This window comes from Embiotoca jacksoni, unplaced genomic scaffold, assembly GCF_022577435.1.
Source record: "Embiotoca jacksoni isolate LCO1_2020_lvr unplaced genomic scaffold, fEmbJac1.0.p SCAF_21, whole genome shotgun sequence".
NCBI lineage: Eukaryota > Metazoa > Chordata > Actinopteri > Embiotocidae > Embiotoca > Embiotoca jacksoni.
In genome coordinates, this window is record NW_027185352.1 from 807,286 (window position 1) to 826,882 (window position 19,597).

The window sequence follows — 19,597 nt, forward strand, 5'->3', positions numbered from 1 at the left end:
GCAGGAAGAGGAAGCATGACGTCTGTAATGGGGAGAATAAACAGGAAGTGACCTCTGTTGGACCAATCACCTCTCAGAGCATCATCCCTCCAGGCTGCTGAGGACCGACGGGAGGACGACGAGAGGAGCACGGTTGGTCGGGTCGCTGACACGGGGCCGAAGAAGGGGCGGAGCCTCTCGGAGAACCTGCAGCCTGTGAAGGAGTAGATCTCAGCTGCAGCATCACGTCTAGAAGGAGACCACGCCCCAGAAACACACTGACAGTTCTCAGCTGGTTCTACACAGAAAGCATCCAGCACTCACCAGTGGACCTGATGATGAGGATGATGAGGCTGGTGAGGATGATGAGGCTGGTGAGGATGATGAGGCTGGTGAGGATGATGAGGCTGGTGAGGATGATGAGGCTGGTGAGGATGATGAGGCTGATGAGGATGATGAGGCTGATGAGGATGATGAGGCTGATGAGGATGATGAGGCTGATGAGGATGATGAGGCTGATGAGGATGATGAGGCTGGTGAGGATGATGAGGCTGATGAGGATGATGAGGCTGATGAGGATGATGAGGCTGGTGAGGATGATGAGGCTGGTGAGGATGATGAGGCTGATGAGGATGATGAGGCTGATGAGGATGATGAGGCTGGTGAGGATGATGAGGCTGGTGAGGATGATGAGGCTGATGAGGATGATGAGGCTGGTGAGGATGATGAGGCTGATGAGGATGATGAGGCTGGTGAGGATGATGAGGCTGATGAGGATGATGAGGCTGATGAGGATGATGAGGCTGGTGAGGATGATGAGGCTGGTGAGGATGATGAGGCTGATGAGGATGATGAGGCTGATGAGGATGATGAGGCTGATGAGGATGATGAGGCTGGTGAGGATGATGAGGCTGGTGAGGATGATGAGGCTGATGAGGATGATGAGGCTGATGAGGATGATGAGGCTGGTGAGGATGATGAGGCTGATGAGGATGATGAGGCTGATGAGGATGATGAGGCTGGTGAGGATGATGAGGCTGATGAGGATGATGAGGCTGATGAGGATGATGAGGCTGATGAGGATGATGAGGCTGATGAGGATGATGAGGCTGGTGACCGGTGTGATCGCTGCTCTCAGAGGAACTTGCCTGAGACTCTTTACTTCCACTTCGAGCAGGATTGTGATTCTGTCACATTTCTTTTCAGGCTCCACCTTTTACAGAACGTGGTTTTAATTCTCCTACTTCCTGTTCAGGGAGGATTACAGAGGCCACGTTTTACAACAAGATCAGTTCTTCTATCAACAAAAAGGTTGAGATTAAAAAATAAAACAGGACTGATAATCCTACGCTGCCATATATATATAAATATGCATTTATGGGGAAATGTGTGTGTTGCACTGATTTTTACACTTTAAATTCTGCTGCAGACAAAAGTCAAGTGAAACCTTTTCTTTATATTTAAAATCAGTATTAATACTTTAGTGCTGTGATGGAGTAATCAAAATAATTTGCATAATATTTACACTGAAAATCTGAAATAACACAACTTTCCAACAGAAGAGCTCAAATCAACCAAAACACAACTTCAGTTCACATTGATCAGAGCTGTTGCACCACTAACCTGTAACATGAATATTAATAATGATATGACCTCATCAACAGTCTTCATCGTCTTCCAGTTGAGGTCAGAAGAGGTCAGTCCCTCTAACATCTCAGGCCTGTTTGGTGAAGATGTTGTAGCAGTCCTCCACCACCAGGAGGCAGCATACATTAGGACCAGACTCAGCGAGAAGCAGCTGGAATAAATACTCCCTCCATGGTGGTGGTCATGTTCAGGTTTGTTGTTGATTAAATCATTTTAGAGGATGTTATTTAAATTTACTGTTAATTATTGATTCCTGACTCAAAGTTGCACGAGTGAATATTTTTTATCAACAAGAAATAAAGGAACTGTATGTGATATTAAATGAGCATATTTAATGTGGACTGTGTTTCTGATGGTCCAACAGAGAATTACCACCTGACTGCAGTTTATGGACCGTTTTACCTTCTTTAACTCCTTGTTTTGGTTTCAGGCCACGAAGGATTACAGATGGAAATTCACTTGTGGCTAGATCTGGTCCAGATGGTCTCAGATGAACGTTAGTGGACATGGTCTCTGCTGCAAATATACTTCACGTTAAGTCGCTCTCATGAATCAGCTCTTCATCCACGTCTCAGTAAAACATGTCAAACAAAGCTGTCCGTGTGCTCATTACCAGCATCCAGCAGCAGACGGAGAAATGAAGCCTGGTGAGTATTCATCAGGTGACTGAGATAAATCACAGTGAATATCTGACTTCATGTGTCGGGTGGTTCATGTTGGAGGAGTTTGTGCTGCTGCTCACTTGCACGATATGATGAAGAGGTGTTTTTTATCTCCAGCTGGCCCTCACTGAGATCAAAGAGTTGGTCAAAATAATAGAAACACCTGCATGTATAATAAAATACATTTCAGCAGCACAGCTGAACGTTGTGACTTTATGAAGGAGGATTAGATACACCCAGTAGACTGAGAGCGATAAGCAGGAACAGCGTTTCACCCTATTTATTGATCATGAACAGGTAATTATCCAAAGATGTTCAACTATGATTCAAACAAGCTTAAACTTGTGTGTATTTTTTAATGTTAATTAATTATGTTCAATGATGTCTAAACGACTCCATGGAGCGTTTTGCCTTCTTTTAGCTTGTTGTTTTGGTTTTCGGGGCACAAACAGTCAAAAAAAACTATTTTCCTTTATGTTTCAACAAAAATGAAATTATGAGATGACTATAGATTTAATATTTTGGGTGGTAAGAACCATGGCTGCAGATACATATTAATGTTGCTCTGTATGTGAAAGTTTGTTGATTAAAAATCAAATAAATAATTCCATGAAATGATAATGCAGCTTGAATCTGCCTGACAGAACATCATTACTTCTATTAATGTGTCCTCTGTTGTTACCATTAAACATGACTGTCCCTGTTGGACATGTGAGGTGATGCTTGATGAGTGTCCTGACAGGTGCTGGACCGGATGTGGGCGTGGTTTTCTATCCACCTAACCCCCCCACCCCGGTGACGTGTGCGTGCGGCTGCTCCAGTATTTAACGGGAGCGGAGAGCAGCGGGTCCCCCGCCAGCTGAACATCACGGTGATACAGCCGGTCGGTCGGTTCCTTCACGTGACGATTTAACGCGCACGAGCCGCAGACACCAGGTGGGTCAGCTGATTTTTGTAATTAATGTGACATTTGTTTGTGTCGATTAAACTCCATCTCTGGAGTGAAAGTTTGTGTCCCGCCGCCGGACCGAGGTTCTGCTCCTGCAGCGGGATGTTTGCAGTGAAGTTCGGGTGTTCTGGAGCTGGACGGACTCCCCGGGCCGGTTCGCTGCAGATGTTCGTGATGTCGTGATTAATTGTTTAACTTTGCTCTGAGCTCATGAATCCTGACGGTGACACCCCCCCCCCCCCCCCCCCCCCGGAGCTGCAGCCTTCAGGATGCATCCAGAGCGCGCGCTGTTCAGCCCGTATAATGCAGTGTCACGCGGCTGGCAGCATCCCAGACTGGGCCGAGTCCACCTCTGCAGCACACTGCTCTCTACAACTACATGTCCCTCTTCCTCCAGCGTGGAGCTCAACATGGTGCAGCTGTCTCCGTCCCCCGCTCGGGATGTCAGTCCTCCACTGGAGGAGCAGCATCAGGAGGAGGAGGAGGAGAACCAGGACGAGGAGGAGGACCAGGACCTGATGAAGGCTCTGGAGGTCTCCACCTCCTACCACGGCTACGACAGCTACATCGAGGACGGCCTCATCTGCCTCAAACACAAAGTCCGCAACCTGGAGAAGAAGAAGGTAGGACGGAGACGGACGGAGACAGACAGACAGACAGACAGACAGAGTTTGACACGTCTTTGTGTGTCCACAGATGAAACTAGAAGAGTACAAGAAGAGGATGAACCAGGGACAGAATCTGAACAGAGATCAGATGGTGAGTCCTGATGGAGACACATATGACCTCAGATCATACATGTTCCTGTTGACAACCTGTCTCTCTCTCTGTGTCTGTCTCTTTCTCTCTCTGTCTGCCTCTCTCTCTCTCTGTCTGTCTCTTTCTCTCTCTGTCTGTCTCTCTCTCTCTGTCTGTCTCTCTCTCTGTCTGTCTCTCTCTCTCTGTCTGTCTCTCTCTCTGTCTGTCTCTTTCTCTCTCTGTCTGTCTCTTTCTCTCTCTGTCTGTCTCTCTCTCTGTCTGTCTCTTTCTCTCTCTGTCCCTCTCTCTCTGTCTGTCCCTCTCTCTCTGTCTGCCTCTCTCTCTCTCTGTCTGTCTCTTTCTCTCTCTGTCTGTCTCTCTCTCTGTCTGTCTCTTTCTCTCTCTGTCTGCCTCTCTCTCTCTCTGTCTGTCTCTCTCTCTCTCTCTGTCTGTCTCTCTCTCTCTGTCTGTCTCTTTCTCTCTCTGTCTGTCTGTCTCTCTCTCTCTCTCTCTGTCTGTCTCTTTCTCTCTCTGTCTGTCTCTCTCTCTCTGTCTGTCTCTTTCTCTCTCTGTCTGTCTGTCTCTCTGTCTATCTCTCTGTCTGTCTCTCTTTCAGGCGGCTGTGGAGAAGTATGACGAGGTTCTCCACAACCTGGACTTTGCAGGAGTTCTCCACCGAACGCTGGACGTCCTGACTCAGAATGTAAAGGTCTTCTTCCTGTGGTCCATCATGTGATTCATGTTCATATCACAGGTTCTTGTATGAGCTTCGCTCCACGCTGACTCAGCAGCCGGAGTAACGTTGTGTATTGTGATGGTTCATAGAATCATTCATTTAGAGTAATGAGCTGCTCTATGACGACAAACAGAATATTTGAAGGTTCTCCACTGTTGGTTGGAGAGAATATCTCCTGCAGTTTTACGAATCTGAGGGACAGTTTAGTTTCGCGAATTATATTCAGAGGAACTGAAAATAAAACGCTGTCCTGTATGGACTGTAATGAAGGGAGGACATTATTTGAGTCCCTGTAGAGGTTAGAGCTTCTGTTTGTCCATCTATTAAACCTGTTTGATGTCATCGCTGCTCCTGGAACAACCAGCTGCTGAGAGCCCAGAAGAAGGCGCTGAAGAAGGAGCAGGTGGAGAAGGTGGAGGCGGAGAGGAGGCGTCTGACCACGGTGCTCCAGGTGCAGCACCTCCTCGGCAGCCTGCAGCAGGAGCACGTCCGGAGAGACCTGCTGGCCGGACAGAACCGGGCGCCCCACGTCACGGCCCAGCAGCTGAACAGCCTGAGGCAGCTCGCCGCCCTGCTGGCCGTCCAGAGAGACGGCAGGCTGAGGTGAGGCTGCTCAAACACTCAGGCTCTGTCTGTCTACCAACTGTTCTTAAAGTCTGACACACAGGCTGCTTATTGAAACCGTGATGATGCTTCAAATCGTCAGAACCACTAAATAATTCAACTAAGACCAAAGATGTAACTAACGATCATTTGGGGGGGCACGGTGGTGCAGTGGTTAGCATTGTCGCCTCACAGCAAAAAGGTTCGGGGTTCGAATCCGGTCCTGGGCCTTTCTGTGCAGAGTTTGCATGTTCTCCCTGTGCTTGCGTGGGTTCTCTCCGGGTTCTCCGGCTTCCTCCCATCATCCAAAAACATGCACCTCAGGTCAGGTTACCTGGCGCCGCGCTAGTGGCAGCCTGCTGCAGCAGCTCCCCCCTGAGAGCCCTGCTGTAGTGAAGACATTTCCCCTCGGGGATTAATAAAGTGAAATAAAAAAAAATAACGAAGCACCAGCTGCACTCTGACATCCCCATAAAACTGCTCCCTGTCCTCTGATCTCTGTCTCACTGTGGGCGGAGCTTCACCTCTGCTGTGTTTCTGTCCTGTGATCTCTGTGTGTCTCACGGTGGGCGGAGCTTCACCTCTGCTGCACTGACACTGCAAAGCAGACAGGGGTGGAGAGAGGAGGGGAGATCGTCCACTCGTCGATCGATCGATTGATTGATGGCATCGATCTCTCATAGGGCAAAAAATAGATTTAAAAAAAGCGACCCAGATCTAACACTGCATATTGTTCAGCGATCGGCTCGGACCCGGTGGCTCCCTCTTGGTGTTAACCTTGTGGACCAGGATGAGATGTCCTGGTGACGTCTCCTCTGTCCTCTCCTCCCTCTGGCCTCTAGTTTGGAGCAGCAGATGGAGCAGGCGGCGCTGGTCTACTTGGACCTGCTGGAGGGAGCAAAGAAGCCGGTGGCCGGATCCACATGTGAGTATGAACACCAGACCAACGTCTGACATGTTCACCTCATCTTCATCAGCTCATTTAAAGGAAGATAATTGATTAATTTATGGTTGGAGAGTTTGATTTGTTAACTCACTGAAACTTCTTGAGCTTGGTTTCCGTGGTAACGGTGATGGCTTTGTTGGTCAAACGACAAATAAAACTATCAAGATCATCTCAAAAAGGTCAGAAAATATATAAAGATTTTTAAATAATCACTTCTACGTTACTGTCACGGTATTTAACTTGTCTTCCACATCGATCGATTACCGTCCTCCAGAAAACGAAGCTCCTGAAACAGATGTGGATGTGTGAAACGGAAAAAATCAGTCCTCATAATTTTAGTCAAGTCTGAACCTCAGACTTTATATAAAAGAGTTCATAGCTTCAGGTCTATAAAATGATCCAGATTCCGATCCAGAAGTGTCTTCAGCTGCAATACCAGCGAGTGCCACTAGAGGTCGGCTCCAAAAAGCCTCCGGCTCCATAGACTCCCATTCAACTTCTCTCATCAAATCCAAAGTGAATAAAATGTGTCCATCAGTTATCTCGGTGTTGTTAGCTAAAGTCACTCCTTCTTCTTAGTTTTCTGGAGGTCCATCTGAAAATAATCCCTCATTCATTAGAAAAGAAGATTCAACAAGACCTGTTTTTGCAAACATGGCTGCATATAATTAGTAGGACACTCAACAGATTGCTGAGCTCTGGTTCATTGTATCATTTATAAAACTGCTGCTGAAAAGTGAATGAATCGATGAGCTCTGGTTTGTTAGAAAACAACGTGAAACACATTAGAATAATATATCAGGAAAACAACGTTTTTTCTTGGTGAATTATTTGAATAAACTCTTACTGCATATTTATGCTCAGGATAAAATAAAGCTCAACGTACATTTACTTCAATACCAACTAAAAACATTATAGTGTACACAAAGCTAATCTAGAGCAGCACGTTTAAGTTCAAACCTCGCTGCTTTTTCTGATAATGTTAGTTTTTTTTAGTTACATGGAACAGAGTCGTGTAATTAATTTACAGAATAAATGTTATTGTGATCAGAGTGACAGGTCGTCAGGAACCAGTATCAGACTGGAACCTCCTCCACCAGTCAGCTGTCAGTCTCCCTCCACGTCTGTCCACACTCATACCATATAAATGTAGGGAACATTTAATAAATCTGATTCTGATAGAAAACAGTTGTTGCCATGACAACAGATGATGTTACACATCCGGATGTTGCTGCAGAGAAGCTCCAGATTGTAAACGGTGGACAGAAGATCTGTACAATCAGGATGTGACGGCCACTGTCTGTTTGTCTGTCAATCACTGATGGACAGAGACACGATGTCACGGTGAAGTTCATCTTTTCATCCTGCCCTGTTTTCAGCTCTTGGTCAGCTGTGATCTTACATGCTGGGATTAGTCTAGTGCTTTTAAAGTCAAAACATTTCAATCTTAATTTAAGTTCTGTTGAAGGCCTGCTGGGAGGTTTACACTGAATAGAAAAGAGCTTTTAACTTTATTGTCCAGTTTAAAACATTAGTTAAAAAAGTAATCAAATGTAATAAGTTACATTACTTCAAAGTAGTTGGAATAACATTATTTATTAAACTTGAGCAGGGTAAATAATAATCTGTCACCTGTTACATTTCACCAGTAACCATCCAACACTGTTATCTCCTGTGTTTTCATATGGACCTCGTGTCATTGGTTAGAAGGTTCTTTTATCTGTGTTGACTCTAAATGACTCGTCTCCATCTAAATGCTGTATTTGAATGCTTACATTATGGTTTGGTGTTATAACTAAAGGAATAGCTTTCTAAATGTGACTCTGGAGGCAGCAGGTGGGGCGAGAAGAAAAAACACTGTTTTACATTTTGTCCAACATGTTGAGTTGCTGCAGGAGGTTCTGCTAGAACTTTAAACAGAACCGGGATGCTGAGCTCGTCACCTGCAGGCTCTAGTTTCATATCAGAGGACAGACGCGAGTGGAATCATAGTTTTGTCAAGAGAACAAAAAAGATTTTCTGTCTCTAAAAGTTCCTCTATGGATTTGTGGATGGATTCTTGTAAAAATGATAACTGCATTTAAAAAGATTTTCTGACTTCATTGAGAAACTGAAAGATTGAAGCTGAGGCTTTAATGACGAGCTTCCTTGTTTCTTGTGTTTTTCAGTTAAGCAGCTGATGGAGGATCTCAGCAGGCTGCTGAACTGTCAGTACTTCGCCTGTCTTCCACCTCCACCCACAAAAACTGCACAGGTGACCGGCAGTTCCACCGGCAGCAGTAAGATCATCCTCTCTCTAACTCAATCACCTGCAAGAAGTAAAGTCTCATAAGATGCTTTTATTTCCATTATTTATTTATAACCAACTTGTTTACAACATTTTAAAGTTCTTTATTTCCTTGTCTGACCTCTTCATCACATTCACTCAGCACTTTGCAAACTATTTGGTTAATAACAAGAATTAGATTAAATTTATTTTCATAGTTCCGGTAGAAACAGGCATCAAAACAGCAGAGCAAAGAACAAAGTAGAGTAATTATAATATCTATGAATACATGAAGTTATGAAGAATAAAGTATATGTACAGGATGAGGTGAGTGATGGTGGATATGTTGGTATGTACATACTAAACTGTTACAGTTAAAATTTCAAAGTAACAAAAAAAGCATGCAGATGTGTTTTCATTCTGATGCGTCGGTCGTACTGAGCGAGTTTTATTTCGTAAGAACATAGATTATTTACTGGCCTGATGTGCCGAAATAGAAATCTGATTTTCCTCCCTTGCAGCTTGATGATTCTTCTGTTTTTGTTCCCGGCAGCCAAGTTGAAGTCCAAACCAAAAGAAGTTTCCAAAGAGGTAAGGCAGATGTCGTCCAGCTGTGTTTCAGTGCTCTGCGTGTTTGTGTGACTGTAAACTTCTCTGATGGTGATATGGCAGTTTTTCAACAGACTCTACCTGACTGGCACGGAGGCTCCGCCCACTCAGAGCTGGAAGGAGGACTTGGTGGCCCTGAAGGAGCAGGAGCCCCCTGACTGCTGGGACACAGACTTCCCGGACGGACCCTCGTCCAAAACCACAGGCCACAAACCGTGGAGGGGAGCGGCCCCCTTCACCCCCAAAGAGGTCCCCGTCTCCTCCAGGAAACGCTCGGCTGACGTACCGGTGAGAGAGACTGACTCCTGGAACATGTGTTGAACACGTGAAGGGCGGCATCATCATCATCATCATCATCACATTCATCACAGGGAACAACTTAAACCCCCAATCTGTCCTGTCAGACACAACGTTTTAGACAATAACTTCATCATAAGTGTCAATGTTCAAGCTGTCAATCAAAATCAGATTTACCACCACCAGGCTTCACTGTAGGATGTATTAGCATCATGATGCTACCACCACCAGGCTTCACTGTAGGATGTATTAGCATCATGATGCTACCACCACCAGGCTTCACTGTAGGATGTATTAGCATCATGATGCTACCACCACCGTGCTTCACTGTAGGATGTATTAGCATCATGATGCTACCACCACCAGGCTTCACTGTAGGATGTATTAGCATCATGATACTACCACCACCGTGCTTCACTGTAGGATGTATTAGCATCATGATGCTACCACCACCAGGCTTCACTGTAGGATGTATTAGCATCATGATACTACCACCACCGTGCTTCACTGTAGGATGTATTAGCATCATGATGCTACCACCACCAGGCTTCACTGTAGGATGTATTAGCATCATGATGCTACCACCACCGTGCTTCACTGTAGGATGTGTTAGCATCATGATGCTACCACCACCGTGCTTCACTGTAGGATTTATTAGCATCATGATGCTACCACCACCGTGCTTCACTGTAGGATTTATTAGCATCATGATGCTACCACCACCGTGCTTCACTGTAGGATGTATTAGCATCATGATGCTACCACCACCGTGCTTCAATGTAGGATGTATTAGCATCATGATGCTACCACCACCGTGCTTCACTGTAGGATGTATTAGCATCATGATGCTACCACCACCGTGCTTCACTGCAGGATGTATTAGCATCATGATGCTACCACCACCGTGCTTCACTGCAGGATGTATTAGCATCATGATGCTACCACCACCGTGCTTCACTGTAGGATGTATTAGCATCATGATGCTACCACCACCGTGCTTCACTGTAGGATGTATTAGCATCATGATGCTACCACCACCGTGCTTCACTGTAGGATGTATTAGCATCATGATGCTCGTTTAATATCGTTGAATGTTTTTCATGTTTGTGATGCTGTAATTCTCACCTAGGAAGATTAATGAGTCGGTTTGTGCCTAAAACAGCTCAGATGATTAATCCCCTGATTTCCTCCCCAGAGAAAGGAGAGGAAGGCCAGAGGGAAGCGGAGCTGCAAGTCGGTGAGTACAGTTTAGGTTGTTTCCAGGACAGGTGTCTGTACACCTGAAACAAATTGTCCTCTGTCCTTCCGACAGGCAGCTCACATGGACATGCCTGTGGAGATGTTCAGCTCCCTGTCCTCCTTACTCAAAGACCCCATCTTGAGGAGGCAGCAGCTGGAGGACCTCATGACAACCATCCACGGCTCCTTCAGTTTCATGCAGGTGGACTACCGCTTGGCGCTAAAGCTTGGCCCTACAATGTTTCCAAAAATTGGTGGCGCAGTGTCAAATATAATTTAAAAACAGGTGGTTTTAGTTTTTTTAGTGTTACCCAACTTTTCCAGTCTTTTGTTGATCCTGTCCCAACTTTTTAGAGACGTGTTGCTGCAGTCAGATTCAAAATAAGCACATATTTTTATAAAACAATAACAATTTCTCAGTTTCAACATTTGACATGTTTTCTTTGGTGTATATTTAATTAAACATGGATTTATGTGATTTGCAAATCATCACATTCTGTTTTTAATTACGTCTTAAACAGTGTCCCAACTTGTTTTGGTAACTGTTGTATTTCTGATTGTAACGGATTGAAGTCTTGTTTGTGGACATTAGTAGCTGTTTTTTTAAGATTCACTATGTTGTCATCATACGGTATATTTACATGAATTTAATAATCAAATTCCTGAGATTTAAAAAAACGTATTAATTTTTAACTTAATTTTCAGCCACTGTTGACCTGAGTGCTGTCCTATTTCCTCAGTTTAAGATTTGAAGCCCCACCCCTTCTAGCTCCGTTCTGATGGTCCACTACCCACTAAAGGGTGCTCCTAAACGAGGAGTAGCACCACAGGATGGGAAATGGGATTGAGCCTTTGTCTGCTTTGCCAGTGATGACTACCTCAGGTTTTAAAAGCTTCTCTCCTGTTCAGGATTCTCTGCTGGATGGTGACAGTCCGTCCACTAATGGCATCCCCAGACTGAAGAGACGGCCGTCTGGATCGCCGTCTCCTCTGGGTAACTTGGAACAAATCTATTTCTGTAATTTGGTAAAACGGTTCCAACTGATAGTCACCTTGCTAGCTTTTTCCAGAGCTTTAAATCATAAAACATGGTCTTCATCAGAGGACGTCGTTGAGTCATTCATCATGGAAATAGAGCAGTCAAAGTAAAAGGAAGTTGAGTTTGGATTTGTTTGGTCAATATTTTCTATATGAAAAATGACCTTGGATGCCTGTAGTTTATTAATCAGTGGAGTTTTTCACAACTCTGGTCCCACAGAGCAACGCTTCAAGCTCTTCACCTCATCAACAGTTGATGGCAGTAATGCAACAAGAAAAACTTTGGAATATTTTCAACCCTGTATTTTTTTGCAAACTTCTCCTCGGAAGTGTTTTTGTAAAGGCACTCTGAGTTTAGACCTCAGAATTACACACGATTTCTCACTTGGTATCTGTTATTTAGGGTATTTCTTAAATTAGGTAAGATCCAGTGATTGGATCTCAAAGTCCCTCTCTTAATGTCTCAGCATTAAGTTTTGTATCAACAGATTAAAGTTTGAATTGTAGTTTCTTGACCTGTCTCTTGTTGGTTCTTCCTCACTAAGCAGCTCCAGCTGGTTTGAGAAGTCCAGCTGATGTCCTGCCCAAAGTCATGCATGTAAGCTGCCATTTGTTTTCCTCTCTGAGATCAGCCAGATGTAACCTGACGTGAAATTCACTGACTTCATCCTCATCTCCCGTTTCAGTCCACCCCACTGCCTTCCAGGCGTATGGAGCGTAGAGCCAGTCTGACCAACGGGGATCCGTGCCTGCAGACATGTGACCTGGAGGTCTCCTCGAAGGACCTTCCTCGGGTAAGAAGCAGCAACTTCATCTCCGTCCCTGCGTCTCAGTGGCTGTTAAAGCCGTCTTGTTTTCACAGGAGCCGCTGCAGCTGGCTGAAAGGAAAATGTTTCCGTCACCGCCGCTGTACCGCAGGGAGTCGAGCATCTCCGTCAGTCTGGAGGAGAAGAGCCGTCCTCGGGTCAGTGGACCGTCGTAACCATGACAACAGAGAACCCGTGCACGGTACCGTGAACCGTTACGAGAATGCTTTTTGTTTTTTGTCCTCCAGACGCCGGTGACTGACTCAGGGAAGCAGTCCCCCTGTAATGGAGTGGCATCGTGCACCTCCACCCCCCCTCAGGGACAGACTTTCTCCACACCCCCCACCAGACAAAGTCTCACCTCTGCACAGTATCAGAACATCCAGTCTGTGAGTGTTACTGAAACCTGCAGTCACTATGTCTTTGGTTCTAATTCCATCAGTGCTCAAAAGTCAGTCCTCAGTTCCTCCTCTGAGCTCAGTCCTGCTGTTATCTCGGCTCCGCCTGCAGAAGGAACTATTGTGCAACAATGGTGGAGGCTGCTAGACTTGTTGAGTCTCACGTTAAATGAAAGAATGCACGTGCACGCATGGAGCTCCTGATTCCTGCAAACTGAAGGTGTTGTGATCGACGGAGATGGCTGAAAGCATCCAGAGGCTGACTGCATCACACGGCACAGATTCCAGCGAGTAGACGGCCTCTCCTGGTGTGGGATTGTGAGTGAACTGGTATGTTTGCGTTTTGAGACGGCAGGTTTTAGTTCGGGTATTAATCTGTCTGCATGGGTCCCGTTTGTCATTCCTCTGTTTCATTAAGGGCAGATATGATCTAAAACACCTTATTGAACTTGTTCCCTTTGAGTTTTGGGTAGACGGGTAACAAATCTGATGTCTGTTGAGAGGGCGGTGGTGTGCAGCTGAAGGTGTTTGGTTACAGCTGAGAACGTCCCAGACAATAATAACTTTTAATAACAATATGAATGACTAACCTGACTTTCTCTCTCCACTACTTGAAACCAGCTGATTGTGTTTGTGTCTCTGTCCATCGATTGTTTTCGAGTTGCTCGTCCGTCTGTTGTTCCACTCTCAGGAACATCTCGAAGGAATTTCTTCAAATGTGTCACAAACGTTCTCTTTGACTCAAAGACGAACTGATTAGAATTTGGTGGTCAAATGTCACCGTGACCTCAACAACTATGTTTGTGGTCGAAGGACAGACGGTCCATCTTCCACGTGGTCAGATCCTGAATGTGGGACACCAATCCTGGAACTGAACCTTGAAACTGTGCCGATTGTATAGATTTTTTTGAAGCATCCACCTTTTTATAATCAATCAGAATAATTTGGAAGTGGGCGGTGCTTAGACCGGAAGTGGGCGGTGACTAACCTGAAGTTGTTCAGTTCAGGCTGAGATTAATATGGTTGATCTTTAGCCTGGTTTTAGGGGTTCATTGAATAAACGGTGGGAAGCTGGTGATTTATGCATTCAGCCTGACAGGATATTCTCAGAGCTGTCAGCTGAGTGAAGATATGTTAACGAGGAGCGAGCCGATGGAGAAACAAGGAAAACAAACCGGTAGAAGCAGAGTGACGAGCTGTAACCTGCAACTTCTCCAGTAAGAACAAAGTTCTCCGAGTAACTCGGCTGAAGATATTTTATACAAACCTGAATGAAACGAGCCGATGACAGAAATGAACCAGGAGAGTTTCAGGTTGTTACTGTGGATGCCGACAGAGCGCCTGAGACAAGAGCTGGAGGAGGAGGAGGAGGAGGAGGAGGAGGCGGCGGCGGCGGGGGGGCTTGGTGTGTATCTGCCTCGGTGTGTGCACGCAGCTAGTGTCTGTTAGAAGCTTGAGTCAGCATGGATTTTGACACATTTACTTGGATGATACTCATCAAAGGTACGTGATCCTACCGGTTACTGGTTTCAGCCGAGTACTCGTCTCAGCCCTGATGGATATCCAAGTCATCCTTCCGAGGCCTTCAGTCATGGCAGGAATACTTCGTAAGCTTTTTACTACCGTGACAGCATGACGAACTTTCCAATCGTAATCGATTTGTGATACTGGATCATCACGGCCAAGGTTTGAATGTCAAGTAGCCGAGCAGTTGTTCAGATGTCCCAAACGCAACAGAACAAAACAACTGAGCACAGAAGCACAAAGAAATGACATGTGGTCCTTCTGTTTTGAGGGTTTAACCTGAAGTTTGTCTTCATTGTATCTGGACACTGAACCTTTCTGTCTACATCTGAACAGGGTATTTCAAAGTTTCTGAAGGCACTCTGTCTATTTTCTGCTTTCTGCAGGTCTTCAAGGTGAATCCCTCTTTATCCCCAAGTGGGGAACTGAAATACAAAGCCGACTCTGCAGTTTTCTCCAAGACCAATTACAGCACAGCCAGCACTCAAACGCCACCAGAGTTCGCTCCCTCAGAGGACGAGCAGCAGCCAGGTACGTCCGTGTCCATCCTCACTACCCTCAGCCCTCGTAGCATGAACGGCTAACAGCCCGAATACATTTCTGACTGCTCTCTCCAGTGTCCCCGTCACATTACACGGGGGACACCGGCGGACAGATCTTCCTGTCCCCCGGCCAATCAGGTGGAAATCGACCCGGCCAGCCGTACTACTCCAGAGGATCTGTGAGAGGTACGGCTCGCGGTGGCAAGGGACTGGCACAAACCTTTCGCTCCTCTGGGTGGCACCGAGGTATCTATCCTCAGCTTTCCCTTTCCTGTTTCACGCTTTTCACCACTTCTGCATGTCCTACCTCTTTTATCCTGCTCACGATCAGCTGTTGGCTCACCTTACCATTCGGAAATGGACCTTATTGTAGTTTTTCTGAAACCGATTTCTGCTCCCCAGGAGGCTTCTACATCCCCCCGGTTCATCTCAGGGACTCTGGTCCTGTTCTCTATGCTGCCAGAGTAAGTTACACCTGTTCAATCTGTTTTAGAACACAAGCCCAGTTCACAAGTCGAAGGATGAATGTGATACGAATCAGAGGAACGTTGCCACAAACCTTCTGGTTTATCAATCAGAGGACGAAATGTTCCCTTGGATTTATTAACGTGTGTGTGTGTGTGTGTGTGTGTGTGTTTATCTGGAGCTGTACACATTGACAGAATTGGTCGGCCAAATGCCATGATTTCCTGTATCCATTTAAAATTAACAGTGTTTCATACATGGTCCTGCCATAAAATAGATTATGTCCAAGAGAGATTTTGTTGTATTGTTCATGTCCCGATGCTCCAGATGTTTTCAATGATTGACAGGTCTGGACTGCAGGAGGCCAGTTTATCAGCGGACTCTTCTACTAGAGAACCATGCTGTTGGAATACGTGCAGAATGTGGTTGGACGTTGTTCTGCTGAAATAAACAAGACCTTCCCTGAAAGAGACGTTGTCTGGATGGCAGCATATGTTGCTCCAAAACCTGAATATATCATTCAGCATTAATGCTTCCTTCCAGATGTTCAAGCTACCCATGCCATGTGCACTAATGCATCCTGTACCATCACAGATGCTGGCTTTAGAACTGAGCTGATAACAAGCTGGATGGTCCCTCTCCTCTTTAACCTGGAGGATGCAGCGTCCATGATTTCCAAACAGAATCTCAGATTGTGATCCATCAGACCTCAGGACAGTTGTCCACTTCACCTCAGTCCATCTTCAATGATCTCGGTCCAGAGAAGGCGGCGGTGTTTCTGGATCATGTTTCTATCTGGTTTCTTCTTTGGAGAGTTTTAACATCATTTGTGGACGCAGCGATGAACTGTGTTCACAGATGATGGTTTTCACAAGTGTTCCTGAGCCCATGCAGTGATTTCCACTCCAGAATAGTGTGTTTTTAATGCAGTGCTGCCTGAGGGCCCGAAGATCACCACCATCCAATATTGTTTTTTAATGATCTTATGAACCGTAGATGATGGCTCTCCTCTGTGTTTTAATTTCTCTGTGGTCGTCTCTCAGGACTCTGGATACCAACACGGCTACAGACGAGGAGGGAGACATAACTCCAGTGGTAAGAACACCAGCACATCTGTGCTGCAAAGACTTCTAATGTTTAGGACTAAATTATTCTTTAGAGTTAAAACTTACGATCTTCTTTGAAGTTGAATGTTGTGGACAGAATTTCAACATTTTCAACACGTGTGATTTAACGTCACTATTTTATTTGTTTAATGCCTAAATGGCAGACAACATTTAAAAATTTTGACTCAATCCAACAACTATTTGACAAAATTCAAATGTTACAATATGATTCAAATACTAGGATGTCCATGAGGCTCACCGGTACTGCAGTACAGCCCTACTTCTGAAAGTCACTTTCTAGTACTGGTACAGTTTGCACATTTGGGGAGGACAGTGTAGTTTTTATCTTATTTATATCAGTTTATTTCAGAGTACATAAAAAGGCTGAGGTGTGTTCTTAAAGAACGTTCTTGTGTCTCCTTCAAACTTCCATCCATCTGTTTGTCAAAAGTAAAGTAGAAGCATTCGTTGTGTTTATATCTCTGCAGAATTACATGGTAAATGTGAGCGGGAGTCAGGCTGCAGTTTGCTCGGGTCCAATGAAATAGATGTTTGTTTGTTAGTCATCACCCAACATGCAATGTGTATCAGGAGTGGATAAAAAATCCATACAGACTGGTATCGGCATATTTTTCATGGCAATATTGTCTGGACACACAAAGGCCAATGAATATTTTCGGATATAAATTTATTTATCAGATGTGCCACATTTCCGAGCTGTTTTTATGGCAGCGTTGGTCTGTTGTCTCAACAATCTCATTTAGCCACAATGACATGGTGAGATGAAAACTACATTTTATTAGATTAGAGATGTTGACAAATTGTTTTTGGTGAATGTCATTTACAGTTGAAAGAAGGTAACGCACTAAAGTGATGTTCTGCAAAATGTTTAAGATCATAATAATCCTGAAGGTATCGTACTGCAGGGCTTCTGGTGGCCGTCAGCCGTCACTGCTCGTCAAACTCTGAGCCGTACAGATGGGTCAGAACATGATGTTCCCCCACAAACGCACCAGAATCACACTTCTGCCTCTTAGAACCAGTCATGAGAAAAGTTGACCCAATGAAGCTTTTTTGAAACGGTTCCCACAGATAAAGGTGATGTGATGTTTTTGGCTTTTACTAAACAAATCTATCCACATCCAGGCAATATCTTTCATTACAAGCTGCTGTTGCCCTCTTCAGCTGTAATATATCCTCGTCTCTGTTTTACATAATTATCCACTCGTCTCTGATTCTAGCTTTCAGAAATGTTTGACGTCTCTTCTGTGAAAAGTTCCTTCAGTTGCAGTTTAATGAAGATGAGTACATTTTCAAACCGTCTCTCAGGGAGTGAGTTCACTTGAAAAGTGCTTAAAACTGATGTGTAACCAATGAGGGTGGAAAGACGTGGAGGTGTTAGTGGGCGTGAACGTTGGGTCATCGGTTGGAGAAAGTTCTGTCAAACAACGCTGACATTATCAGACGGGAACTCCTGTTTGAAGGTCGTTTTGTGATGTTGCTACGTTCAGGCGGACCCAGACGAACGGCGCTGTGACGGGACCGGTTTGACTGTTGTTTTTGTCTCGGCTCTGCAGCCGCCTGGCGTGACTCCTCCCTGGTGAGCAGCCCGGACCGGGACGGAGCCTTCACCATTGTGGACTCGGGTCACGACTCCCTGTCGGTGTCCACGCTGGAGACCCCTCTCACCCCCCACAGCCACCACCTCCCCCCCACCCTGCTCCCCATGCAGCTCTACCCGCTCTCCCAGCCGCTGCGGGTCGCCTTCACCGCCGCTCGCACCGCCAACTTCGCTCCGGGAAACCTGGACCAGCCCATCGTCTTCGACCATCTCCATAGCAACCTGGGGGAGATGTACGACACCCACATCGGCCGCTTCACCTGCCCGGCCAACGGGACCTACTGCTTCATCTTCCACATCATGAAGCTGGCCATCAACGTGCCGCTCTACATCAACCTGATGCGGAACGAGGACGTGATGGTGTCGGCGTACGCCAACGACGGAGCCCCCGACCACGAGACCGCCAGCAACCACGCCGTCCTGCCGCTCTTCCAGGGAGACCAGGTGTGGCTGCGGCTGCACCGTGGCGCCATCTATGGCAGCACCTGGAATTATAGCACCTTCTCCGGCTTCCTGCTGTACCAGGACTGAACCACGGTCGGCTGTTCTCGGTGTGGACTGTTTGCTTTGCACTAAAGGGTGATTAACCTCTTCAGCGACGTGGTCAGGCTGCATGGCGGTGCCTTTTACACCAAACAGCCCACTCATAACATACAGGTGTCAGCGTGTTACCTGAACTCTCAGCCATGAGCTACATATTAACTGGAGGCTGTGACATCTAAAAATCAAAATCAGAAACTCTGGTTTCAGTGAGGCTGCTGATGCAATGTTATGAATTTGTGCCTTTGTTGTCTGACTGGCCAGATGTGAATCAGCTGATGAATGAATGAAGGTTTCGCTGGCTGCAGCGTGCTGGATGCACTGTCTCTGCTCTGGATGTGAAAGAGGAAGGGGAGATGTGTTCTTGGTGGTGGGTGTGGTGTCCAACACTTCAGGCCTAATTTTTGCACTAATGGACCTCTGTGATAATAGTAGTCTGCTGATGTGCCTAAATAAAAGATGAGCAGTGAAATTTGGCTTAATTATCTTTATTTTTTTAAACTTACAGAAACCGATTCCACACTTTTCAGTCACTCTGGGCAGTTTGGTGTCTGCAGGAGGACGTGTTCCCGTGACCGCCCAACTCCTCAAGAGATGTTCTTTGACAGATGTAGTGAGCCTCACCTTGAAGTCTGTTCATCTAAAAAACAAAGTAAACGCTGAGGATGGAGGCTTTTAATTGAATTTCCTGACCCCTGAAGATCCTGTGATGATGGTCGGGTGCATCCTGTAAATACTGAGCGTTGGTGTCACCGTGTATTTGCAGCCTCAGTGGCTCCTTTCAATACTATCGTCACCTTTAAGTAACCAGTGAAAATGAATCTAGTGACAATCGGAGTCGTCTCCATGTTCCAGCTGTTTAACAGAGTGTAATGAGAGTGGAGCT

The 19,597-nt window shown here is 45.7% G+C and overlaps 1 protein-coding gene across 1 annotated transcript; it reads left to right on the plus strand.

Annotated features, from left to right (window-relative positions):
• The first annotated feature begins 1,635 nt into the window (after nt 1-1,635).
• Nucleotides 1,636-19,172, plus strand: caprin2 (caprin family member 2). The gene is made up of 23 exons (XM_069156340.1): nt 1,636-1,817; nt 2,057-2,273; nt 3,031-3,224; nt 3,635-3,860; nt 3,934-3,996; nt 4,592-4,678; nt 5,076-5,314; nt 6,157-6,239; nt 8,429-8,539; nt 9,080-9,117; nt 9,199-9,423; nt 10,628-10,669; nt 10,745-10,873; nt 11,581-11,665; nt 12,255-12,307; nt 12,396-12,503; nt 12,572-12,673; nt 12,764-12,904; nt 14,824-14,968; nt 15,055-15,165; nt 15,382-15,443; nt 16,488-16,539; nt 18,128-19,172. Exons 4-23 carry the CDS (start codon nt 3,648-3,650, stop codon nt 18,700-18,702), a joined length of 2,664 nt encoding a protein of 887 aa, XP_069012441.1. The 5' UTR covers nt 1,636-1,817; nt 2,057-2,273; nt 3,031-3,224; nt 3,635-3,647; the 3' UTR covers nt 18,703-19,172.
• The last annotated feature ends 425 nt before the right edge of the window (nt 19,173-19,597 follow it).

Bases quoted from the DNA above. Each gene is read 5' to 3' on its own strand.
- caprin2 (XM_069156340.1), top strand. From the start codon at position 3,648: ATGGTGCAGCTGTCTCCGTCCCCCGCTCGGGATGTCAGTCCTCCACTG. The intron at 4,679-5,075 runs GTAAAGGTCTTC...TGGAACAACCAG, and splicing joins TGGACGTCCTGACTCAGAAT to CTGCTGAGAGCCCAGAAGAA. The intron at 11,666-12,254 runs GTAACTTGGAAC...TTCCTCACTAAG, and splicing joins TGGATCGCCGTCTCCTCTGG to CAGCTCCAGCTGGTTTGAGA.